At 39.3% G+C, this 26,777-nt stretch overlaps 1 protein-coding gene across 5 annotated transcripts in view; it reads right to left on the bottom strand.

Moving 5' to 3' along the window:
* The window catches only part of Tjp1 (tight junction protein 1), a 76,413-nt gene that overhangs the window by 16,877 nt on the left and 32,759 nt on the right, over window positions 1-26,777 (bottom strand). For 3 of the 5 annotated variants that reach the window (XM_052161305.1, XM_052161310.1, XM_052161319.1), the window contains exons 6-21: window positions 24,566-24,669; window positions 24,166-24,334; window positions 23,698-23,845; window positions 17,358-17,497; window positions 16,648-16,753; window positions 13,851-14,001; window positions 11,603-11,711; window positions 10,182-10,401; window positions 9,734-9,918; window positions 9,513-9,608; window positions 6,632-6,714; window positions 5,894-6,104; window positions 5,504-5,604; window positions 2,171-2,521; window positions 1,606-1,845; window positions 102-971 (exon numbers count right to left, since the gene is read on the bottom strand). In XM_052161305.1, coding sequence (XP_052017265.1) covers window positions 102-971; window positions 1,606-1,845; window positions 2,171-2,521; window positions 5,504-5,604; window positions 5,894-6,104; window positions 6,632-6,714; window positions 9,513-9,608; window positions 9,734-9,918; window positions 10,182-10,401; window positions 11,603-11,711; window positions 13,851-14,001; window positions 16,648-16,753; window positions 17,358-17,497; window positions 23,698-23,845; window positions 24,166-24,334; window positions 24,566-24,669 — 3,284 coding nt within the window. The remainder of the gene's footprint in view (window positions 1-101; window positions 972-1,605; window positions 1,846-2,170; window positions 2,522-5,503; window positions 5,605-5,893; window positions 6,105-6,631; window positions 6,715-9,512; window positions 9,609-9,733; window positions 9,919-10,181; window positions 10,402-11,602; window positions 11,712-13,850; window positions 14,002-16,647; window positions 16,754-17,357; window positions 17,498-23,697; window positions 23,846-24,165; window positions 24,335-24,565; window positions 24,670-26,777) is intronic. The other 2 variants (XM_052161326.1, XM_052161336.1) reach the window with 1 other exon arrangement.

Raw genomic sequence — 26,777 nt, 5'->3', positions numbered from 1 at the left:
AGCAAGAAAGGCATCATTAGGAGAAAGAGGGAGTGAAGAAAAATCTAACCCTACCACTGTATCACAGCCTCGGGCTGAGACATTGCCTTTCCCGCCTTTACCTTAAAGCTGACAGTGTCATTCACATCTTTCTTGTTCTCCAAAGACGCAGATCTTTTGTTTTCAAACATTTTGACTCTGGTGAGCACAGACTGTGGTTTCATTGCTGGATCCTCCTCTTCTTCAGCTAGGGTTGGGGGTGGAGGCTGTGGTTTGGTAGCTGGGGGCAGAACTTCTGGCTTCTGTTGAGAGGAAGGCATCAGAGGAGGAACAACTGCAGCACCATGGAGAGGCTCGTAATGGCCTGTTTTGGAGGTAAATCCTGGTGGTGGTACTTGCTCATAACTTCGTGAGTACTGGTCAAAGTACTGCTTGGGCTCCGACGGCTTAGGACCTGCTGAAGAATAGGGCTGGGCTTCTGGCCTGTACCTGTTGTGCACCTCATACCCAGGGGTTGGCTGCTCTTCATGTCGGAGAGTAGAAGTTCGAGGCAGCTGCTCATAGCGTGTTCTACTGTCGTATGACAGAGGGGCTGGCTCTTCAAAACGCTGGAAATAACCTCGTTCTGAAGCCTCTTCAGGATGTTGTCTGGAGTCCAGGTCTCGAGGATGCTGATTATCAAAAGGCCGAGGCTGGTAGGGCTGTTTGTCATCATAATATGACCACTGGTCTTCATAGGTAGGGATTCGATCTTCAAATCGTAGGCGATGGTCGTAGTTCCGAGAAAACTGGTCTGTATAGCCTGAGGACTCATACCTGTATGGTGGCTGCTCAAGGTCTCTACTGGCTTGTTTTTCTATGTATGGAAGTTGGGGCTCATAGGCTAGGTTTGGCTCTTTATCTGGCCTCTGCCCTGGGTGACCAAGAGCTGGTTGCTTTAAAATATGGTTTTGTCTTATCATTTCTTCAGGATATGGCTCCTTCCTATACACCTGCATTTAAAAAATAAACAAATATGAGGACAGAGCTTGTTTTTTATTCTATTTTATTAGGCAATGACAAATATTAAGTTATAATTTTAAAATGTGAAATAGTATAGTCTACCACTTCTACCAGGGACACAGCAGGTTAGTGAAGGGAGCTAGCTCAAGTGAACGCTCACAATTTACAGTACAGGTAGGAGGGCTTATGCTTTAACTCATACCAACAAAAGTATTTAGTAAGCAGAAAATGAAATCACAGAATGACTGCTTCTATTTGATTTTGACACTGAAGATAAAAATCATGAGGAAAATTTATGGACACCATAATTTATATAAACATAAAAATGTTATGATGAATCTCAACTATATATTAAAGGAGCCTAGAAGATACTAAAATCAAAATTAAAAGTAATAAAAATTATTGAAGCACAAGTTTTAAAAGGATTGGTCGCACAAATAATCAATATACCATTGGAAGCCATGCAAACTACAAAACTGAAATGATTTGTCTTGCTGGAAAGCACTAGTGTATGAGCCCAGCTTTAAAAAAAAAAAAGGCAGAATGAAAACGTAAAGGGCGAAGCAGTGGTGATCATGGCTGGGTTGATGGAGAGCAGCCGGGGCAGCACTGCAGCGCAGGTACCTTTGCTGGGTCTGCATGCGACGGCAATGGTGGTCCTTCATCTCTGAGCACTATGTGAGCTGCCTCAGCACTTGGTGCTCCTAAACAATCAGCTTGTGATAGGTGCGAGGTGGGAGGAGCTGGGGCGGGCTCCTCCAGGCTGACTTTTGTGAAATTGGCATTATGATTAACTGCAGAGGCTGATGATGCTGGGGTTGTTTCAGGCGAAAGGGAAGGGACTGGAGATGAGGCTTCTGCTTTCTGTGAAGTGTTTAAAATATTTTAAATATAATGTCTCTGTCTATTACTAACCTCTTGCTCAACTTAATAGTGATTAGTAGACATTAAGTGTGCTGATTAACAACAAGTTATGACCTCATAGGCTATATTTCTCTTAAAAATTTCATTATAATGCTGTGTAAGATGAATGCAGAAAACTCAGAATAAAGCCCTTGGTACTCTCAATCTGAAATTCAATTTTAAGTTGTAATCTGAGGAAGAAAAGGTATATTTCTTTAACTTATCACCACACTATCCAACTTCATAATGCACCTCTAACTCTAAGCACCAAATGCTTGCTGCTTACCTGTTGAGAGGCTGTCTTAAGTCCAGGGGAGTCTAGTCTATGAATAGCTTGTGGCTGAGCTTGTGGTGAGTAAGGAGGATATGTTTGGTTTTCATGATGCATTCCAGAGGAATCCTCTCTTACAGGCTCAGAGGACCGTGTAATGGCAGACTCCGGTGGAGTCCCCACCTCATCATTAAGAGTTTCATCTAGTTCTTGATCAGTGTAGGCCCCGCCTTCTGTATCTGTATCTTCATAGTCAGAAGTGTGTCTACTGTCCGTGCTATACATTGAGTACTCACTACCTGGGGCTGACAGGTAGGACAGACGATCATCATGCAAATCAAGGTCATCACTTGTAGCACCATCCGCCTGGGTCAAATAAAAGTAAATTAAAAATTTTATTCAGTAGTTCTTTAAGAGATGGCCTTTATTTTACAAGAGAGATTGAAAAGAATATTTTTCTTTGGAGAAATCATATCTATTTCTTGAAATTTCTGATGAGGAAAGGTCAAGAAGATTGTACAAGCACACATGCAGATACATAGAACATCCCTTGCGATCGGAAGGGCTGGATGGAGCAAACGGAGGCTGACTAGCCAGGACAAAGCTAGGGCCCAGTCACAGAGAACAGGAAGGACCTCTGGCATGACACACAGATATAAACCTAGTCACTAGATTTTCATCCAAAAAGCAAGGCGATGAAGAGAATGCTACCAAACCAAGCTCACACAAACAAGGGCACACTGACAGAACAGCACTTGTGAGAACAATTATGAAAATAAACCCCAGTAATCTGAGTAAGAAATACTCTATTTATAGTTAGGAAACAATTTTTTTTTAAATTGGAATTTGGCTCTTAAAGCTTTTACAAAATTAACAGAAAGCCACCACCTGCAGAGTGGCTATCCCAATTAAGAAGATATTCTTTCTTATTTTTCATAGATGTAGTAACCAATGGATGAAAGGGAAATGCTGTTATGTTTGTCTTTTGCAAGTGATTAAGACTTAAGTTATTCCTAGCAGTCTACAGTCATGAGCTTCAGAGCAGCTCAGAAAGAAAACGAGAAGGACAGGAGGAAAGGGAACTATGGGCTGTAGTCAACAGACTGTCACTCAACACCAGTTTGAAACTAGTACTAGGGTTAACCAGAGCAGTCAGTCTCTGAAGATACTGCACGAGAAGTGATGGAACTGGAATCCTGAAATCACAAGGATTTCTTCTTCCATTCTAACACGGATCACTACATGAGAAGTGTTCAGATTCACTCTCCAGGCAGATGCACTGTCAGCAGCCAACAGGGGTGTGCATCTCTGAGGGTCCTATGGCAAGCATGGTCTTGGGATCCAGATCTCAACAGTGCTTTTCATGTCCTCACTTGCTTCAGTGAGAGGCTGACCTCAAGCACCGCCTTTCTGGTAAGATGAGCCTGGCTAGGGGCAGGAACTCCCAGGGCTGGGCTTGGTTACAGGAAAATCTCTCCCACTAATCACTAACTTCTATAATGGCTCCTGCTGAAGAGAAGTCTTCTTGCCATCTACTTTAACTTGCTGGGAATGATCTAAAGCTTGCAGAAGATCACAGAATCCACTCATCTATCTAGGTCTTGAGATACAGAAGGAAGCAAGAGCCATAGGCTGTTCTGAAGTAGGAAATATTACGTCTTTAATGTTAAGAAACTGTCAGGATGACATTTCTTGATTTCACAGGAAAAATAAGAGTATGTCAGATCTTGCAAAAAAGTAACTCTGTGGCAATTAAGTCAAAACAATAAATTCATAAAAGTTGGTGAAAATGAAAAATTTCTTATCTCCAATTATCTATCCATTCTGATAAAACATATTTGGATGAAGGGGCAGCAAGAGAAACCATGTGTGATTTAAGTTATAAAAACTTTTCTGATTTACAAACTGCATCAAACTAAGCAATAATAAATATTCCATTTTCCCTTACATAAAAGGTTGCAGTAATTCTTTATTTTAAAATGAGACCAAGTAGATAAAAATATTACAAAGAGAAATCATAGAAAATTAAGATTTATGGATAAAAAAATAAGCTTGCAGGCAAGTATGTATAACTATGTACATTTGGAGAATAAATTTAGACTAATTTTAAGAACTCAGTTCAAAAGTGAAGGCTATGGACATTCTACTTGGCAAAGTGTACTAGAATTATGTAGTTGCACATGAGTAACATAAAGAAGACTCAATCCTTCTATCAAATGCCACAAAAGTAAACCCTGGTGTGTCACTGCAAACTGGTGTAGTGAGTTATGCAGGGTGCTCTACTATCTCATCTGCACAGTTCATCACCCAAGATGGCACACAATGAGAATGGCCCTGGTGCTTTATAATAGTTGAGAGCAGTGGTGCTGCTTCTAGCTATGAACACCCGTCAGCCTTTCTTGCAGAGGTCACATGTTTCTGCATAAGACTCACTGAGCATGCAGCATGCATTGCCAGAGCATCTGCACAATAGCCAGGCAGAGGAAGGGAGGGTCCATGCAGGAGCAAAACACAAAACTCAAACAAACAGGGCAACATAAAAACTTAAAATCAAAAACCCAGAGGGACGCTCAATATTCCCTAACAACCACATGGATCTGACGAAGGTAGAAGGCATTAAAAATAAAAACAAAGATTCCTTCAACAGTGTACCTTAAGGAAACAATTATCTCTCCAAACAAACAGATCTTTCCCATCAAAGACTGCTACAAACCAAGCTGACACCAGAAAGCAGTTACTTTAATACTAGCTATTTAGGTATTCGCAAAAACCAAAATCCAAACTAGTTTGGTTACTGTTTTCCAGTTGGTTGCTAAGGACATTCAAGGTGCCACTGGAGGAGGTAGGGGGAATTAATTCCTAAGGTAAACCGCCAGGAGGACACCTGTTCACTTTCAATGTTTGGAGGAACTTCAGTGGGCTAGTAGCTCCTGCTACACTCCCAATGGCCACTGGATGGCGGTCTTCCCCACACACTACTGGTCTTTAGAAGAAGGCCTCCACATCAGGCCTGAAATGCCTTCACCTTGGGGAGGAAACTGAAGCCAAGTTCAAAGGTATCTCTCCCCAGCCACACAGGGACAGAGTCAAAAATGGTTTTTAGTGTAACCTGAGAATTCTTTAACGGAAAATCCCAATAGACTAGTAATTTAGTTGAGGAGAAAAGGATGATAAGCTTTCAACTTTATAACCACTACATACAAATGATAAAAAGCATTATAAAAGCTTTTCCAAAATTTCTTTAAAATCCTCATGTACTAAGGAAAAAAAAAAAAAACAGTAACCAAAAGACATTCTTAATTAGTTACATAATTTAGCAAGTGTAAAATGTGGTAGCAATCGCCATACCTTCCCCTCAGAGACCCACACCAGCTGGTTCTGTTGCTGCTGAATCGCTTCTTTTAGGGCACCGTACCAACCATCATTCATTGAGTTTAAGTTAATTGTAGCTGAAAATTAATAAGAAATGTAGTTTAATGGTTGGGACATTGGTGCAAGTGAGGAGAAACCATCCAATCCTGTCCATCAGTCTGAGGAGATAGTACAAGTATTTCATATTTCTATTCGGCATTCATTACACTTTTCCTTTCAACCAAACAGTTTTGCTTTTATATATCACCAGTAAGCTCTCCTAGCAGAGGCCATAAAAGCTTTAGCATTTCAACAACATAACCTTTTACTTCTATATTATTGCCTGAACATTTTAAGATAAAAGAAAACTTTTAATATTATACTCACTTGTAAAAAGATGGTGATTATTTTTACGAAGTTTATGAGACCGTTCATATAGCTTCCTGGCACTTTTCCGAGACTCTGGACATAACCTCATCCTCATTGTCTTTACACCTTGCTTAGAGTCAGGGTTAAGGAACACAACAATTGGATACCACTGCGCATAATTTAGACGATCAACCGCATTTGGCGTTACATCTAATAAAGCATGTTTATCCTAGAGACAGGAAGGAAATTACAAAGATACACCATTAAAACTCATTCTTTTCTAAAAAACGCCACAGGCTCTGCTATAGGGATTGCTATGTCTCAGGAGTACTTATTAAAAGGTTTTAATCAGAATTTCCAGCTCAATTTAAAAATTTTATCAGCTATTTTTAAGATATAGCCACAACAACACTTGTACCCTAAAAGCTATTACCTGTGTTTATTCTGTAGAAGTCAGTGCAGCAACTTAATGTTACTGACATCTCCTTTCAGACACATGCTTTGAACTGTACTGCTGTAACATGGTATTAATTACATCTAAACATTGGTATTTTTATAGCAGTGAAGGTTCTTCTGATGTTGATCACAACTACCTTCTTGAAACTTGTATTAATGCTGTTATTAATACAGTAAGGGCTTAATTTCCTTGGGTTACACCAGCAATGGTGTTGGGAAACTCTCCCTTTGTCATACTTGAGATCGTCAACCTGTAAGCGCTGTTGTTTATAAGGAATAGATCCACTGACAATAACTTACTTGATCTATGATCTGCTTTATTGTATGAAGGCGGATAATGCCAGAGCTACGATGGTCAGTTCCAGCATCTCTTGGTTCACTTTCTATCATGGAGACAAGACAAAAACAAAACAGCATTTCCACTGATTAGATCAGAACTTCTCAGAGTGGGCGCTACAGTCACAGCTGCCTAGGGAGCAGTTCTGTGCATTGTGGCATGCTTAGCAGTATGGATTCTATCCACTAGAGGTCAGTAGCAAGTCATCAAGGAAAGCCCCCCCTATTCACTTATTGTAAAAAGCAAAAATGTTTCTATCACAAAGGATGGAAATCACAAAAGTAGATAGCTATCTACTCCCTAACCCCTGACCCTTGACCCCTGTAAGACTCACCTATACTATATAGGTCTTACATATACTAGGTCAGACACTATTTCCCAAGAGAACCAGGACTAAGAGAAGGCAAGTGAGGGGCTAGAAAGATGGCTCAATGATTAAGAGCACCGAGTGCTCTTCAGAAGGTCTGGAGTTCAAATCCCAGCAACCACATGGTAGCTCATAACCATCCATAATGATATCTGACGCCCACTCCTGATGTGTCTGAAGACAGCTACATAAATCTTTGGGCCTGAGCGAGCAGAGGTCCCGAGTTCAATTCCCAGCAACCACATGATGGCTCACAACCATCTGTACAGCTACAGTGTACCCATATACATAAAATGGCACCAACAAGTAAGTAATATTAGAGACTGAGCCTATCAGAAGACAAGCTTCACAGGAGGACAGGGCAATACCACAAAATATGACAGACATGAGTAAGAAGAAAGATCAGCTGGGACCTTCAGTAGCAGAAAATACTTCTGTCCCTGAACTCAAATGGCTATTTATAACTATGCTATCTGAAGTGTCATGTGGAGTTGTGACATAATCTGAGTAAAACAATATAATATCCCCTAAAGCTAATTTTTGGAAACCTTCAAATTTGCTTTCATTCCATTTGAAACCTACAAACTTGGTTGTTTGGGAGAAATGCTACTACCTGCTGTACAATAACAAAAAAAAAAAAAAAATCTGAAAAAAGTGGATGGGGAAAATTTTTTTACTCTGCTCAAACTTTAGTATCACACTTGTATGTGAAAATCTGATTTTTTAGAAAATATCATTATTAAACTTCACCAAAATCAAATTAAAAGCAAATATAAAGAAAAATGTGCTAACTCTAACAGTGTATGTGTGTATATATGTATGTATATATATGTGTATGTATGTATGTGTATATACATATATACATATACACATATATACATACATATATAGAGAGAGGTTTTTTTTGAGACAGGGTTTCTCTGTGTAGCCCTAGCTGTCCTGGAACTCACTTTGTAGACCATGCTGGCCTCAAACTCAGAAATCTACCTGCCTCTGCCTCCCAAGAGATGATGGGATTAAAGGCGTGTACCACCACTGCCTGAATAATGTATATTTTTAAATGTTAATAAGTCTATGAGTCTAGTTACAAAAGCCTGTGGGCATAATCATCTGGACAGCAACACTACTCTACACACGACTCTACACACTAAATGTGTTCGCATTCTATGGCTTCTCCCTCCCTATAAGAAAACCATCATAAGTATGGGAAAAGCTATCTTCTTACACAAATAAACCAATGAAAAACAAGGCTGAAACTATACACAAAAAGAAGTCATCAAAGAAGTCATAAGGTTCAGGAAAAACAATAAAAACATTTTATTATTTATTAATAAAGAGAAAAGAGGAGGGGGGTGGGATAGGGGGTTTCCAGAGGGGAAACAGGGAAAGAGGATAGCATTTGAAATGTAAACGAAGTCAGGCGGTGGTGGCGCACCCCTGTGAGCCCAGTACTCTGGGAGGCAGAGGCAGGCGGATTTCTGAGTTCAAGGCCAGTCTGGTCTACAGAGTGAGTTCCAGGACAGCCCAGGGCTATATGGAGAACCCCTGTCTCGAAAGAAACCAAATCCAAAAAAAACCAAAAAAACTCCCCAAAAAGGAAGGAAGGAAGGAAGGAAGGAAGGAAGGAAGGAAGGAAGGAAGGAAGGAAGGAAGGAAGGAAGGAAGGAAGGAAGGAAGGAAGGGTAAACAAAATATCCAAGAAAGAAGAAAAAAGGGGGAGAAAAAAACCTTTCTAATATCACAAAAAAATGAACTTGGAAAATTACAAAAGAAATTATAACAGGGAAATTGGGAGTGCTGACAACATATGTCTAAATTATCATTTTAACTTTCACAAAGAGAGTGAAATATGAGAAGACTTCAGTGTAAGTTTTCAAGTACTATTTAAAGCACACCAAGTGGTCCTGACTGAGGTTGTATATTCCAGCCACCAGTCACCATAATACTCAGGATAAAGAGGCCCTGCCCTGGTATGCCTCCATGTTCACTGCCTCAGACTGAAGTCTGCAATATGGCAGCTACCAGCATGGGCACAATTCCTCGCCCTGTTACCTGTTTCTGTAGTTTAGTTATTACATGTCCCTGGGCTCAGTCAGAGCCGGCTGAGATAAGGACCATGCTCATTGGTGTCACCAGAAGGAAATGTCAAACCTAACAGATGTGTAGCAATGCTTGGTCCAGTGCACTGAGGCTCGGGCCTCGCAACTTTAAAGATGGTGTTTGCGTCTCTCCTCAGTGTTAAGTGAAGGTTCAACAAGATCATGGAGCTAGGCAGCTTTCGCATGAAGCAAAGATTTCAAAAATGGTGACTCTTACTAGCACAGGCACTGGAGAACCCAATTGTTCTGCCTTTCTTTCAAAGGAAAATCAATGACATAAATAAAGTGCAGGTTCGTCACAAAGCTCTATTTTTTTGAGGAATGAAATAAAGATCCTGCAGCTTAGTGACGGTTAGGACTGAGCCTGTATGTACTCACTTGCAATCTGATAAATATCCGGTTCCTCTCTTGCCAACTTTTCTCTGGCAACATCAGCTATTGGTCCAAAGATGGTTACAGGTCTTAGGAATCCAGCTGGAGAGAAATTAAACAAATAAACAAACAGAAGTGATAATGATGATGATATAAGTTTCAAACTCCCACTTCCTGAAACATATTGCCATGAAGATATATACACTAAGCTATAGGAAATAAACTACCTTCTCGAAGAACAACCCTTTCATAAGCTGGGAACTTTGTTTGAACTGGCTGAGCTGACAAGTCCTCTCTGCTTTTTCGAAGATTTCTCTTGGAACTGCGAAGCCCTCGGAACCTCCAGAAATCTGCCCGATCACCACCTGCTGTCTTTGGAAGTGTGTACTGTACACTGGCTAACTGCTCAGCTCTGTTGGAGAAAAATGAAACAGAAACCACAGTATTTAAAAGGCAACAAGAAAAAAAAACCCCACCATTAAATGAAATGCCAAAATTGAGGACAGAGGTTCAGATGCACTTTCCATTTCAAAGGTTTATCAAGTAGTTTGTAGAGTGACTGAGTGAGTCAGTTGCGAGTGAACATGCTGCACAATACAAATCTTACAAACGTGATTCCCCCAATTGTCTATCATCCCTTAATTCACAGTATAACAAGTTTCCAAGTGTTCATACCTGTTCTTATTAGGGATGATGCCTCGTTCTACCTCCTTATGATTCTTGCCAATTCGAATGGCAAGCCAAGAGCCCAGCTTTCCATTGTACAGGGTATCCACGACCCGGAACACCTCTCCTTTGTTAAAACTAAGTCCATACGGAGATTCTTTTTCGTATTCAAAATGCGTTCTAATATAGAATGAATCTCCTACATCTGATTCTACAATGCGGCGATAAACTAAGGAATCAAAAGAAACACATTAATCAATACTTAGTGGGACAAAAAAAACCATAATCTACAGAAAAGATATTCTGTGAAGATACTCCTACTAATGCCCACATCAACGTACAATACCCAGTCAATCCTCAATTCTCACTGTGTACCTGCAATTATTTCATCTCATTGTCCTTCAACCATTTCTGTTACCTCCTAACAGGGTGCCGTGGGACCTCCAGTGGGCACATGATGAAAGAATGCAGAGAAAGGTGAACTTGTCCCATCTCTGCTTTCTATTATAGCTTCTAATTGATCTGCAAATGCTGTCAACAACAATTTTGTTCCCCAACTCTTCCAGGAGACTTTGATTGTTCCACCTGCGCATGCTAAGCTGTGTATGGTTCATTCCTGTAAGCCCAGAACTCAGGAGGTAGACAGGAGGATCAGGTGTTCAAGAACAACCTCTTCAACAGAGTAGGTTCCAAGTTAATGGGCCACATGCAGCACCCACCTCAGAAACATACAGAAAACACAAAAACAAACCAAAAAAGGGAGTGTTTGGCCACAATGTTCACAGTGCCAAAGTTTAAAACAACAACAATAAATAAATAAATAAATAAATAAATAAATAAATAAACAGAAAAACAAAACTTAACCACTATCCACATATACTTTTATATAATTCCAATAGCTAATAAAACATTTTTTGACTTATAAAGGGCTGACACTTCACTTAAATCATTATGTCATAAATACTAATCATATTTATCTTGCTCTGTTAATGAGCACAGTGTAAGACTACAGAGCCATAAATAAAATCAACATATTATTAAACTCAACCATACTCAAATTGAAATTATTTATTTTGAACTACATTTTTTAATTGTTCACTTTGTTTTAAGACACAGTCTCACCATGTAGCCCTGGCTGTCCTAGAACTTGAAATGTAGATCAGGTTGGACTCACAGATCTTCCAATTACCTTGATTCACTTACTTCTGCCTAGCAAGTAGAGACAAAATGCCTAGGTCATCATGCCAGGCTGAACTTCGTGTTTGAAGGGAGTCATCATGCCTGGCTTTGAACTCATGACCCTCTTACGCCAGGCTCCTGATGCTAGGATCATGGGCTGCTACCATCCTGATCCTGATTGACTTTGAGCAACTGACCCAATCTCTCCACCTCCTTCAGGTTACTTCTCTTCATGTCAAACAGCAGCTTACCGTCCTTCTTCTTCTGAGCCAGTATGGTCACTTCTTCACCTTTAGGAAGGTCGAGGAGGAAAAGGACAGCCTCTTCTCTTATGATATTTGTGAAATCTACATTGTTCACCTATTAAAATAAAAATTTTATAAATTTATATTAGCTGTTTTTAGGAATATAAAAGTAATTATTCAATCAGAAAACAAATATTTTCAGAGTCTTAACTTGCCAATACTATATTTAATAGGGATGTTCTTTTTTTCTTAACTTGGAGAATATAAAATTCTCTAATTTCAAATAAGCACTTATGAAATAAATAAGGTTACGAAAAATGTAAATTCAGAGAGGTTATAATATTACCTGATATTAAGATAATCTATTACAAATCTATACAATTTAGACTCAAAATGACATTATGTATTTACTATCTCTAGATTTAAAATTCCTTATTCACTGTACATAGGTAACATATAGTCTAACTTTTTTATTAATTTCAAGAAAGGAAACTATATACCAAAAAGAGTTAAAAAAAAAACAAAAAACAGACATACATTATGGTACCCTTATAACAGCAACTTTGTAGTGGATGCTATCTGGTTCTCAAGTCAGTATCTAATTATATTAGTAAATTTCTAAGTTCCAAATGAAGTTGCAATTAAATATATTTGAGTGTCACCAATAACTAAGCAGAATTGTAAGCAAGAATAATCCTGATATCTTCAGGATTTTTTTCTCCATTAGTTAAAAACAACAATCACAAAAAGGCCAAAAGGCAAATAATCAAAATGTTCTAATTATTCTCATGGAAAACCCAAAGTGAGCTATTAAGTTGCTTTTATATGATGTGTTCCCTGATTCCTTCAAAACAGGATCTTGAGATAGGTAAGAAAATAAGTGCTGGAATTTCAAATACAGTCAACACTGCCACCATGCAGTATTCAACAGAAGTGCACCAAGGGCAGATGATATCAGGAAGAACCTAATGTCAGAGGGAAACTGCTAAGTCAGAGATGGTGCCATGACTTTTAAATGCTGAAGTTTGAAGGAGAAGGAGGAGAGGCCCCAAGCACAGGAAACTGCTCAAGGTAAAGAAGAGTCTGGCTGTAGGCCACTCATTGAGTTGAAGACTTGTCTCTGAGATTGCAGGTCAAGGCAGCAGGAGCAGGGGTCACTTGATAGAGTCTCCAGAAAGAAAGTCGTTGAGGATTGCCAAGCAAATGCTGCCATGAAATCACAGAAATGGTGAGGTAAACTTGACTCTAGTGAAAATTCAGATTCAGTTGTAGATAAAAAGTCTGCAAGGCTACTGGGTATTTGTTTGTTTGTTTGTTTGTAAAAAGAAAGGAAAAGAGAGCAAGGAAGGAACTCAATCGCGCCTCGAACTAGACAGCAGCAAAGGAGAGAAACGAGGCTGTAAAGACCCAGGAGGAAGAGAGAGACTAACTCTGCACGGGGGGGTGGGGGATGGGGGGATGGGGGGGTGGGGGGTGGGGGGTGGGGGTGGTAGGTAGGTTCTCAAACAAGAGAGAGACTGGAGAGAGGAAAACAGTAAGCACACAACCCACATCGGGCAGACTGGGACAGAGCTTACCTACAGTAGCCAAGCACATCTAAACGCCTGGACTCTAGAGGAGTGAGAGACAGATGAAGACGCTACTGTTAGCGGGCAACACTGCCATGGAGAGGAGAGCAGAGGAGAGAAAGCACCACTTGTAGATTGCTTCTAGCCTAAGTTCTCCTGGCTTTTGTCAATGATAACCTTCCTTGTAGGGTTTGAAGGTTGAAAGCCAGGCAGCTTACAGATTTGCCTGATATAAACACCATCCATCCTCCCGGATGTGAGCACTACCTGAAATAAGGAGTCTGAAAGGTCAACATTTTTATGAGGACTCCTCACTCTCATAGGGAAATAATACCCAAAAGTGCTGGCTGGCAGTCTCGGACAGTCCAAATGTCTAAATAAACTTCAAAAGACTGTTTGGCAGCGGGTAGAGGGATCTAAAACATGTATTCATTATAGGGTCTGTGAACAGCAATGACTTCAATAAAACATCACTAACAACAGAACCAAACAGCAAATAAGAGTAAAGGTGGAATGACAAGTGACCAATTTAACACAAGCTAGATCTAACCAGTTCTTAATTTGAAACTTGGATAGTTTAAGAGACTGTACATAAATTATAGTCTAATCACAGCAGTAAGTCTGTTATGCCTGGCATCTGATGATCTAAGACTTTTGAATCCACATAAGATGATATACTGACATACCCTGAGAATTTGATCACCTTCCTCTAAGCCTTCTTTGGCTGCAGGGCTATCTTCTAGAACGCCAGCTACAAATATTCCGACATCATTTCCACCAGCTAGTCGCAAACCCACACTATCTCCTTTTCTGAATTTTACCAGTTTCATGCTGGGCCTGTTAAAACAGATATTTCATTTCAAACAGTTAAAAGTCACAGCAGGCTGCTACAGCAACAGCTACATTCAGAATGGAATACAGGACCATCATTTCTAAAGCCCCCTACATAGATAGCACTTATTTATTAAGTAAAACGTACTACCAGAATACAAAAACAGATTTAATAGACCTTATTAAATCTTATTAGAATTCTTATTAAATTCTTATTAGAAAATAAGTTTTGAATTATCTAAATTTGGTGGAGAAATAATGCTTTTTGTGACCACTCCATAATTTTTCTTATAAACAATGTTTTTCCCTATTCTTACTCAAGTATATATGGTAAATTCCCAATAGCTAAAAAATAAAAGCAAAACCTACTTTTCTATTCCAACCCCACTGAAAAAAAAGTCCCATTTAATACAAAGAAAAGAAAATATGCAGTAACTCTCTCACTGTGAGAAAGTAACTAGCGGTGTCTAGCATATTCGCTACAATCAAGACAATGAATTTAAGCTTGGTCATTGGTACTTGGCTCTTTGAAGCACCCTTAATCTGCAGCTCTTTTTAACTTTGAGATAAGAACTTAGGTTATTCTGGTGCTGTCCCTTATGTCCCTAGGAAGAAGTGAAGGAACAAATGCATGCATGCATGCCCTTCTATTATGCTGGGAGCAAACACTAAAGCACAACTTACAGAACAGGTCAGCAGAAGACCCTGGGCAGAGTGCTCTACACTGCTAAGCCCTCATTGTCACCTCTACATTCCTAAGAACTAGTACCCTACTTTCACTATTCTCAATATGAAATATAGAAAGGTCCCTTTTCTCTTAATTTATTAATTACCAAATTATTAGACTCTATCATAAAGTCACATACATGAATAAATAAACTGAGGGAGAAATTCTGGTATTTTTGAACTGACTAGTTAAAAAGTGCCAATAGCTTTTATTAAGTGTAAAATATTGTTAAGTATAAAATATTCACCATTAATCTGGCTTGTTTTCTCCCTTCCCTTTCCTTTCCTTATTTAGTTTTTCAAACTGGTCTCACTACATAGCCTTGGTCATACTCTATGTAGACCAGGCTGACCTCCAATTCAGAGATCTGCCTGCTTCTGCTGAGACTAAAGGTATGTGCCACTATGTCAAGCCATCTGGTTTTCTTACCTGAAACTGACTCGGTAAACATAAAAATCAAAAGGCCACAGGTTGAATAGTTCATACTTAGTCAGGTCTCCTAGAACTCTTAGCCCCTCCCTGAAAGTATTCACTAGCTTTATAGCAGATGATCTGAATTCTTTGGTTGTCCTGCTATCCTGTTTTCTAACCAAGTCAAAGGTATCTCACAGATTCCTTACCCCAAGAAACTGGATAAACAGAGATATCTTTTAAATATTTTCTTGAAAATCCTAGGTCCTTAGGAATCCCCCGCTAATCCTGACTGGAGTTAATCCTATGGACCAGAGTGCCACAGGAAGTAGATATGGCTGAGTGAATCTGCACTCAGGTAAAAATCTGACTTCTGAAAAGCAATGCTAGACAGTAGCTTCCAGGAAATGACAGGTTTTGTTCTCTGCCCTATCAGCATTATATCAACTATGTACAACAATAAAACCCATTCATTTCTTTTCCCTCAAATCCACTAATTATTTGAATGAAAGACTCTCAGAAATCAGCTACTGGTATCATGGACATGCTCAAATCCTCTTGGGCATCTGCTTTTTAGGGCTTTTTTGGAGAGGTGGTTCTCTGATATCTTACTATAATTTTAAGCAATCTACTACTCACATACTTCTAAAGCTCGTCTACTTCTGCCTAGGCACCCATGCATTACAACCCATGCATTATTTTATTTATTTATTTTTTGAACAGAAAATACTGAGGGCTTACCTGTAGAGTTCTTAATCTATTGCACCTTAGGAAATCAAGTACTCTAACATCATGTTCTTTTTATGATAAAAGCAACAGATTTAAAAACTATGAACGTTTAAAATTTGCTCACAAAATTATATGAAGTCTACCTATAAAGTAGTAAATAAATAGTATGGACTCTCAAATTCTGGAATGCTTTCTCATGATTGAAATCATTTTCCTTTAGGCAGAGCACTGAGATGCTCTTGGCTCAAACAACTGAAGGTGTGCTACTGACACTATGACTAGGGACAAAATACATGTCACAGAATAGAAGGGCCACATTAAACAGACATCAGCTCGAAATGGCAGTGCTGACTAGCAAGTATTTATTTTTAAGTGCTAGGGCACAGAAAGCTTGTGGACATTCTGACATCTTAGTAGAAAACAAATCTTTTTTTTTTTTTTTCCGAGACAGGGTTTCTCTGTATAGCCCTGGCTGTCCTGGAGCTCACTCTGTAGACCAGGCTGGCCTCGAACTCAGAAATCTGACCGCCTCTGTCTCCCAAGTGCTGGGATTAATGGCGTGTACCACCACCGCCCCGCAGAAAACAAATCTCTACTCTTTAGTTAAGGAACTCTTAGTGACCTAAGAGAAGATAGTAATAAAAGAAACAAGCAATGGTTGCTTTGCTGTTGTTAATCATAGTACTACAAGCACTATACAATGCTATAGGAACATGGCTTTCAATTCGCATGCTAAGAAACATCTAATGAATACAAAAGTCAATGTGGCTTGAAAACTACATTACCTAAGTATCCCATCTTCATGAGTTGAATTAGGCAGAACACCATCAGAAGGGCTGACAGGTAAATCCACATCTGGTTGTCCAACTTGAGCATACACAGGCTTTGGTTCTTGAAAAAAGAAGAAAAGTTAAATTATCAGGACTTCTTAAAGCCTCATGAGATGCTGACGGGAAGAAGAGTAACAGAAAAACAATTATCAAAGGGTCCACACATTTCTCTGCATTGCCATACTCACTGTACAAAGATGTCTTTTCTGATAGCCACATACCTGCCTGCCATTAGCCAGCTAGACTAAGGCAGGTACAACAGAAGCAAAGAGTTCCAGGATTAACCTAACTTTTGTTTTACATGTGTGAAGGCAATCAATCTAATACCCCACGCCATCCCTGCAGACTATGTGATGAAACAAGGGCCGGCTAACTGCCTGGCAAGCACTTGGCCATCCCTCAGGTCTGTAATATTTATTTCTCTAATGAGCAGGGTTGGAAAATATCCTTCCTTGCTGCAAGCAGCTGTTAAACATGAATGATTATACTTAGAAAATAAAAACACTCAAGAAGGTTACTGACTTATACTTTTACCATAATAAAAGCTGTATGTATATATAGAAAAATTCACATTGTTAACAATATTTGGATGGATCTTTAAAATCTTCTACAAATGCTGTCAGTTGCTGTGCTCTGGCAGCAAAGGCTTTTTTGGTTATGCTTACCTGGAAGAGTGGGTGTCTGCTTCTCATTTTTTTCAACTGTAACTTCTTCCACTGCTTTGGGTGTATGATCATCTACATGCTTTACAGGAGTTGAGATGGCCCCAGGTTTAGACATTCGCTCTTCCTCTCTGCTCCGGAGACTAATCATTACAATAAAAACATGAGGAGCGTAAGGATGATTTTGTAAACACTTCGTGAGAACAGAAGAGGCAAGGCAACTTTAGAACCAGGGAAAGGTTTCTGCAGTTAGTAACGAAGACGAGGATGGCAGGCAGTATGCGTGTCTGACAGACATGCACGCACACATTAGCATGAGATGTAGGCTCTGAGACACGCTCATCAGCCACACTCCTCACTGTCCAGAAGCAAACATCAGGCCCTCCAAAGAACTAGCAAGATCCTCCTAGAGACAGAAACATACAGATATGCGTGTGTGAGTGAGTGCATGTGCACATCACATATGTATTGTCACCAACCCCAAGGTGCACGCATGGAGATCAGAGGACAGCTTTGTGGAGTCATCTCTCTACCACCCTCATGTACCTTTTTACCACCAGGTAAAAAGTCCCTTCTACAACTGAGCCATCCTGCTGTCCTGTTCTGGTTGTTTATTAGTTTGTACAAAGCAAAGCCCAATTGAATGAGGAACTTTGGGTTGGCTAAGAGTTCTATAAAAATGGTTTGTTAAAGATGGAATGCAATGGAGTCTCAAGAAATTTTTATACTTCACATTAATGATCTTACTAGAAATAAAGGCTCTGTGGTTTATCCACTACGTAAACAAAATAGCAATCAGATCATCAATGAGTAATCTATTAAGAGAAAACCTGCAAGTAAAATGGCTTGGAGACCCTGTAGGTAGATGTTTGCATCTACATGGAAGCTACTATCAAATGGCTGCGCAGTACAAGGCTTCCAAATGAGGTAAGTCCCACAAATGTCCTTCTGGACACTACAGACAGCAAACACCCTGCAAGTTCATCTGGCAACACAATGCTAATTCCCTGCACATTCCATGACCAGAGGCTAAGTCCTTCCAAGACAGCTCCATCTGAGGCCTGAGGGCACGAGGTGCTGCTTCTTGGGTTGGCAGGCACTCCGACTTAGGAGATAAAGAAACAGCTGTCTGTGCTTCTTAGATGTAGACTTAGCACCACTCCTAGCAGTCAATGCTTTGTAGCTGTGCTCCTTTTATGTTTAGCTTCTTTACATTACACTGTTCCCATAAACGGCATTCACTCTTTTGATCACAACTAAGCTGACAGGCTTTCTTTCACCCAAGCACCCGCAGACCATCCATACTGCAGACATCACTAAGTTATCCAGGTTTGTCTTGACCTTGCTCTGTAGTGATATATCCAGACCTTGATATTCTTTTGCCCAGTCTCCCAGGTAGCTGGGATCAGAGGCCTAAACACCAGGCCTCTTATTAAAGTTTTGAAGAAAAACTTTAGGGAGCCTTTTCCCCACTGTCAACATTAGGCTTTGGACAGTGGTACAATTATCCTGTTCTGTGATAACATCTAGAGCAAAAAGTATGAGATATTCTATGGGTTTTAGAAGTAGAAAACTATCACAGTGATCTTAATTTCTCTCAAGGGCAACAGGACCATTCTACATTTCTTCATCTGTAAATAAGGTTTTTCATAGTTACCTTTTACATATATGCAGAAACTGACTTTTTTTACAGAAATGTTTATTTTATGTGCATTGGTGTTTTGTCGATCTTGGTTCTGAGTGCGCAGAAAAGCTTATCATTATGCCTTCCACCCTGATCATTTCATCAGATGAAAAGATTCATCTGCAGAAAGCTGGACAAACTGAAGATCATCACAGTAAGCCGATCTCATAAAGAAAAACACCCTATGCTATCTTTTACATGGGGATCATAGAGTGATAATATATACATCACAGAAGAAGGGAGACGATTTGGGGAGAGGAAAGGGACAAGAAGGAGGAAGGATGGTGACAGGCAAGGGTATGGAGGTAAGAATGTGGTTAAACTGTGTTTCAACAAAAATGTCATTATAGAACCCCACACTGTATAACAAATAACACATTAATGAAATTCTTATGTTCTGTGGTGAACTGAATTAGAATGGCTCCCATAAACTCACATATTTCAATATTTTATCCACAGCTGAACTGCTGGGAAGGACTGGGCTCATGCTCTCCTTGCAGCTGGTCTGAGATGGGTCTCTTTGTTGTTGTGCCATGTGGATGCCAGGCTGGCTGGCCGGCAAACTTCTGAGGACACTCTGCTCTCTACCTCTCACCTTGTTATAGGAGAACTAGGACGCCACGTTACATGGGCTCTTGGGATTTGAACTGAGAAACCCACTTACACAGCAAGGGCTTTACCCACTGAGCCATCTCAGTGCTTGACACTGCTACTACCTCAACAACAAAACATCCTGGTCATTTAAATTCAAGATTCTCAGAGAATTATAATGCTGTGTGTGGACTATAACACACAGTTATAAGTCCCGGACCCCAAATACAGCATCTTGGCACAAGATCAGAGTTTAAGTTGGCAATGCTTTCTTTGCTCATATACATAATATCCCACCACATGTGGCAGGGTCATGAGCGTGTCAGCAAAAGATTCCCCTGAACTCAAGGTTTGGTATAGGCATTTCTTTCAGGAGGAACAAACAGTAGTAACAAGAATATTTAAAACAGTTACAAACTCAATTTTTTTTTTGAAAGCAGTACTTTCAACTACTTTAGAAGCAATTACTTTCAATTAAAAAGGGTATGTTCTATTTAATATAGTCATTTTCATAACTGAGTCAATGTCTTGGTCTCCAGTGAGCTGCCTGGCCCATGGAATAAATGAGTATAATACAAATGTAAATGAGTGATTTCAGAGCTCTCACTTGAGACATTTCCAATACTCCCCTGTTCTTATTTTTACTTTACTTTTACTTTAGATGCCTCCATTATTGTCCCTGTTCATAGCTGACTGTGGACATCACTTCAGACGGAATGGAAGGCTGTAATTTTAAAAAGTCACAGAACTGGAATTACATATAAAAATACTTAAAGCTCCTAAAAGGGAAGAGGACATCATGGTATTATTTGAAGATAATTAATATTAATAATAATTGGAGTTTTCAAAATGAGGTTTCAGATGCCAAGTTGTTAGAAAGACCAAAATAGCAAAAGGAACTTTCTATCAAAATAATAGTATAATGAAATTCCACTTATAATGGCTACCATTAATGGTAAAGAAACAACAAGAATAGGGCATAGTAGGGCACCTTTAATCCCAGCACTTAGGAGAGAGAAGCCAGGCCAGCGTGGCCACATAGTGAGGCCTTATCCCATAAGGACAACACGATAGGGGGAAAAAAACAAACAAACAAGTGGCCACAATTCAAGGGAAAGGGAAAAAGGAAAATCCAGGGTGTTCAACCTTTGGCACTGCAACATGATGCCATCTACACATTTACAAAGTTTACACTCAAAGGAATATATAATAGCTACCAAAAAAAAAAAAAAAAAAGCTTAACAACAACACACCAATTCTGCACAAACAAAACAAGAAAAACCATCAATCACTATGGAAATCAGCAGATTCATCAAGGCCTCAAGAAGTTTAAAACACAACTTCTGTACGAACTAGCTGAATCCCTTTCAGATACAAAGCCAAATAAACTAGAGGGTTGTAGTCCAACATTATTCACAACAGCCAAGTTAAGAATCAGTCCAGGTGCCTAGTAACAGATGAGAGGATAAAGTCAAAGACTGTCTCCCCCTCCCCCACCTACACCCACTATAAAGTTTAATTCACTCATAAAGAATAAAATTGTGACATCTACAGGAAAATGGACAGAAGTGGAGATCATGTTAAATGACATATAAAACAGACTCACAGATGAGTATCTCATGTTTTCAGTCATGTGGATTTTAGTGTGAGGAGAAAAAAAACTTACAGGAAAGAGGACAGGTAGGGCAGTAGAAGGTGAAAGAAGGACCAGAGTAAGCCTAATGCTTGGGAAATGTATGCTAATTAAAGTAACAAACAGAACAACAAGAAAACAAAGAGAACTTCCTATAATTCAGAATTTATTTACATGCAAAGTAATGGTGAAATTCTGATGACTACTGTTCCTTCTGAGCAGTTTCTGGGTTAAAGGACGTGCTAAGTTACGACTCCCGCTCATGCAGCCACCAGAGATGTTAGCACTGCCTCCATCAGAATGCCGCGGCAGAATGCCATTCAAGGTGATAGGGACTTTCTTTTTTTGGATTTAGTTTTTGAGACAGGGTTTCTCTGTATAGCCCTGGCTGTCCTAGAACTCACTCTGTAGACTAGGCTGGCCTCGAACTCAGAAATCTGCCTGCCTCTGCCTCCCAGAGTGCTGGGATTACAGGCGTGCGCCGCCACCACCACCACCTGGCATGGGACTTTAGATAGCTTACAGCAGGTAAAAAAAAATCAATTAAAAATAATAAACCAATTTTGCATTTAATATACCATAATAATCCTTTTAATAACATTTCAAGCAAAATAAAGACTGAGATTCACATAATAAACCCAAAGCTTGAAGTATACCAAAAATGGAGTTCATACACCTAAAAGCTAAACGAGATGTAATGACAACCAAATATTCTCTGTTGCTACTTGTGTAAAGACAACTGGCTTTATAAATGTACAGCTTTAACAGTATTTTTTTTTCCTGAGACATGGTCTTATGTGTCCCAAGCTAACCTCAAACTCAATGTGACTAGTTTATGTCATCCTGACACAAGTTACAGTCATCTGTGAGAGGCAACCTCACCTGAGATAATGCCTCCATGAGATCAGGCTATAAACAAGTCTGTAGGGCATTTTCTTAATTAGTGATGATGGGGGAGGGCCCAGCCCATTGTGGGTGGTCTGATTCCTGGGCTAGTGGTCCTGGGTTCTCTAAGAAAGTAGGCTGAGCAAGCTATGAGAAGCAAGCCAGGAAGCAGCATTCCTCCAAGGGCCTCTGCATCAGCTCCTGCCTCCAGGTTCCTACTGTGCTTGAGTTTATTTTGACTTCCTCTGATGATGAACTGTAATGTAGAAGTGTAAACCAAATAAACCCTTTCCTCCCCAAGTTGCTTTGACCATGGTGTTTTATCATAGCAATAGTAACACTTATATACTCATTACATAATTTAAGATAACCCTAAACTTTAAATTTTCCTGTCTCTACCTCAAAAGTGCTAGGATTATGAGCCTTTAATGTGTAGTTCTACTTGGAGCATGAAACCAAGGAATTTATGCATGCCAGACAAGCATTCTACCAACTGAACAACCCACCAGCCCAGGTACTACTGTTTTTAATAAGCATTTCCAAAGCCCAAGTCTTCTCTCTTGCCTGCTCACTTTCCTACTCTCTGAAGTCTAGTTCATGGCCCTTCTTCATATGATTTCTCTTAGCAACTTCTGTGACTTCCGAAATTTTTGGGTAACATCTGCATTCAGATAAATCTCAAGTCAACTCTTTCTAGCTCTGTCTCTTCAGCTATGAGATTGAATTTTTTCTCTTCTCTTTAATGTGATATAGTCACAGTAAAATTATATGTATTTAAGGTGCTTGATATGTCTGCTTGGCTATATGTACATCACTTGAAATGACCACAGTTAAATCTCCTCAAATATCAATTTGGTACATGATGATGATGAGACTTAAGGTTTTACTTCTGAGGACTCCAATCATCATCCTGAGCACTCTCCAACAGCATCTCCCCACTGCTTTCCCTTGCCCAGTCTTTCCTCTCTTTCTGTGAGGTTCAAGTGTCTTTGTCTGAATAACCCCAGGTACGTCTATGTCCCTGACAGTGACGGAGCACCTCCTTTCACTGAATAAGCAATTATTCTATTACATATTTCTGTCTCTGTGTTTATATCCGTGACAAACAGGCTGGCTGTTCATGTAGTCACTGTAAAGAAAAACCTATACCCATGTAGAGTTGTAGGTATTTAAGAATGACCACTTTTTCTCCTCTGGATAGAGATTCAGAAAGAGGGTCATAGTGTGCTTCTAGTCTGAATTTTGTGAGGAACAAACTCTCTTCCCCAGTGACCATAAGGTATAACATAGCCATGTCTACAGACTTTATACTGTTAACAGCTGCTCCTGTGTTACCAGCCAGAGGTAAGCACTAACAAATACTTCCTTGGCTTCCTGCCTATTAAATATACTACCTAGCATCTTGTTTTTAAAAAGAAAAAAAAATTGACTGTCTTCTATTTATGTAGGTTTTAAACTGAGGATGAAAAAATAGACACAATCTTAAATAATGGAAGAAAAAATTCTCCTAATTTTATTTATAAGTAACTCCAAATGTACTTTGTTTTTACCTGCCATTGCTGGGCTGCTGTGGAGACTGTGTGGAATGATCAGAGGGTTCTGAACGTTGATCAGGAGATCGTGACTGGCTGCGGCGGGGAGGCCTGTCATGCGAGCGACCTGAGTGGTCTGATGCTAGTGACTGAATTTCTGAAATGTCTGTAAATAAAAAGAAAAATTTCCCATGAAATGACTAAAGAATTCTAGTAATATTATAAATAAGCTAAGAGTATATTTCACATAAAATGATTCAAACATTAATATCATCTCCAGTGATCACCAGAACTACAATGGTGAATGAATTATTTGTGTGTAGTGACAAGAGAACAGACACAAACACACACACAAAAGTAGATGCAATTTCAGAGTATTGAAGGTTATCTCTCCTGTAGAAAAGTATCATTCCACTCAAACATATTCAATCCCCGAATACATTAAGATATAAATCAGTGCGACCCTCCAAGCAGAACTATACTCACCATCCCTTTCAGAGGCATTAGCAGAGTGGATACTATCAGAAAGATCAGGGACGTTCAGTAGGGTAGCCCGCTCATCTCTTTGCACTACCATTTTTAACTTGCCTTTAGACCTTTCTATCAATGTTTTTGCATCTGTAAGTGACATATTTTCTGTCACAGTACCATTTATCTGTAACCGAAAAGAAGCTATAAGTTGAAAAGTAAACAACAGAATACAAACTAAAACTTCAATCCTGGTGAATGATATATATTTATAGTAATAATTCTCTCAAGTTAACTCCATACCTCATAGGGGCAGGACAAATGCTGATTATTCTCTATAGCAAAACTGCTTCACACACAAATAACTCTAAACTTTGTTTCCTATTTCAGTTTATTATAAAATAAAATATAACTATACCTTCAAGACAACATCCCCTTCTTGAATGTTACCATCTCTTGCTGCCAAACTATCTTGTGAAATTTCCTTTACAAATATATGGCTGGCCAATCGAAGACCATATTCTGGAAGAATACAGTTAAATATCTTTAGTTCAAGGTCCTAAGATAATTAAGCACAGTTTAAATTGTAAGATTTAAAATTACTTTCCTTATGAACCACTCTGCACCTAAAGCTATTATTTTTAAATCATTGAAAAGTATGCAGTCAAAAAGAAGCAAAATAAAACATGGTTCAAAGAAATGACACCATCTTACTGTTCCCATCTTACTGAAAAGGAGAAGGCCTAAAAGATGTAACCATCTTTTTTTTTTTTTTGATTATGTGATGACATACTGGCTTCTTCTAATATTTAAAGAACACAATCTTTGGAGTGAATTGCTTGAGGCTTAAAAAACTCTGAAGTCCCAAAATGCTTTTGATGACAGCTATGAATCAATTATTAGTTTTCTTTCCCTTTGTAGGTGTGTACAAACCTCTACTGAAGAAACTCAAAAGCTTTAGTACAGCCTACTACTAACAGATGTAAGAATATCAGTGCTCTCACTTATGCAACCTACAACACACTCATGAGATGGTAATTTTATCTGTGGGTAAGTAAGGAGTTAAAAAATGACAAAAAAATTAAACAAAACTGCAAGGCAGCCCTGGTATGGTAGAGCACCCATGTGAAGCTCACACTCACTGGAAGAAACAGGATAGGACTATGTAGACCATACAGTGAAGACTGTCTCAGTAAGACAGACAAACAAAAGCTATAACCAGTCCTGTGTCAACAGAAAAAGAAACATTCTTGATCTGTGAAAAAAAAAAAAATAGGAGGGAGGACTTTGAATGTTTAAAAAAAAAAAAAATTCAAGAAAACCCAAACTTAAAAGTCAAGATGAACAAACAGGTTTTAATGTAGGATAAAGTATGAAGCCTGCAGCACTTGTTCCATCTCAGTTACAGATTAACGTAAGGTAAATATGCAAAGAATACACACAGAAGCAGAACTAGTACCACAGTGGAAGAGTAATGACATTGGGAGAGCTAGACAGGCAAAGTTAAGTGCTTTGAAAACAGCAATTTCATCATAGAGAAATACAGGACTAGGGACATATTCTTATTCACAATGAAAAGGTTACAACTGAGCTGGGCGAGGATGGTGCATCTTTTAACTCCAGCACCTGGGAGGCAGAGGCAGGTGGGTGGCAAATCTCTGTAAATTCAAAGCCAGCCCTAGTCTACAGAACTAGCTGTAAGTCAGTCAAGGCTACACAAGCAAACCCTATCTCAAAAAACCAAAGCTGTGTGTGTGTGTGTGTGTGTGTGTGTGTGTGTGTGTGTGTGTGTGTGTGTGTGTGTCTGAGTCTGTATGTGTTACAGAAGGCTGGATGCACAACTTTAATCCAGCACCTGAGAGGCAGATAGTTGAATCTCTGTGAGTTCAAGGCCAGCCTGGTCTACATAGTATTTCAGGACAGCCAGAGCTACTCAAGGAGACCCAGTCTCCAAACAAAACATAAGATTATAAATATCAATATATGGATGAAGCCAAAATATTCCTTGTATATCAGTTTACTCCTTTATTCTAGGTATTTCTTTGGGTACATAGTAACTATGTCCAAGCACTACAAATTAAAGAAACAGATCAGATAGGCCTGTACCTTGGCAACTTACATAGCAGAGCAAAAGATGTTATCATAGTAATTTATTAGTGCAAGAAAGTACTAATGCATAGTAGTTTACTAGTGCAAAACATGGGACCAAATATGCATATCTATCAGAGTCAGAGAAGACCTTAATTAGAAAGAAATACCAAAGCTAAAACTTCACCTAAGAAACACTAAAACTAAACCTGAATGAAGAGTGTGTTATGTGCAGGAGACTGGGGGTATTCAAAACAAATACAACCATGGATGAAGGAAAGAACAGGCAGGTGTGACGAAGCCCTAAATCTAGGACAACGGACACAGATAGATAGAAGCAATTAAGATGGAACCTCTAGAAAACCATCTACAGAGTTCAGTGGAAGGGACAGACCCTGAGATCAGTCACAAAACTGACCAAGTCCACGTAAGAGACAGACAGCAGCAGGAAAAGAACAGCCATAGATAAAGACAGAAGTGAGACAATAAGGTAGTATGTTGGGAGTTAGGACATGTTCATCATATAAGTAAGAGATGTCAAG

This window comes from Apodemus sylvaticus, chromosome 1 (assembly GCF_947179515.1).
Source record: "Apodemus sylvaticus chromosome 1, mApoSyl1.1, whole genome shotgun sequence".
In the NCBI taxonomy this organism is placed as follows: domain Eukaryota; kingdom Metazoa; phylum Chordata; class Mammalia; order Rodentia; family Muridae; genus Apodemus; species Apodemus sylvaticus.
This window is presented reverse-complemented; position numbering and strand designations above follow the sequence as displayed.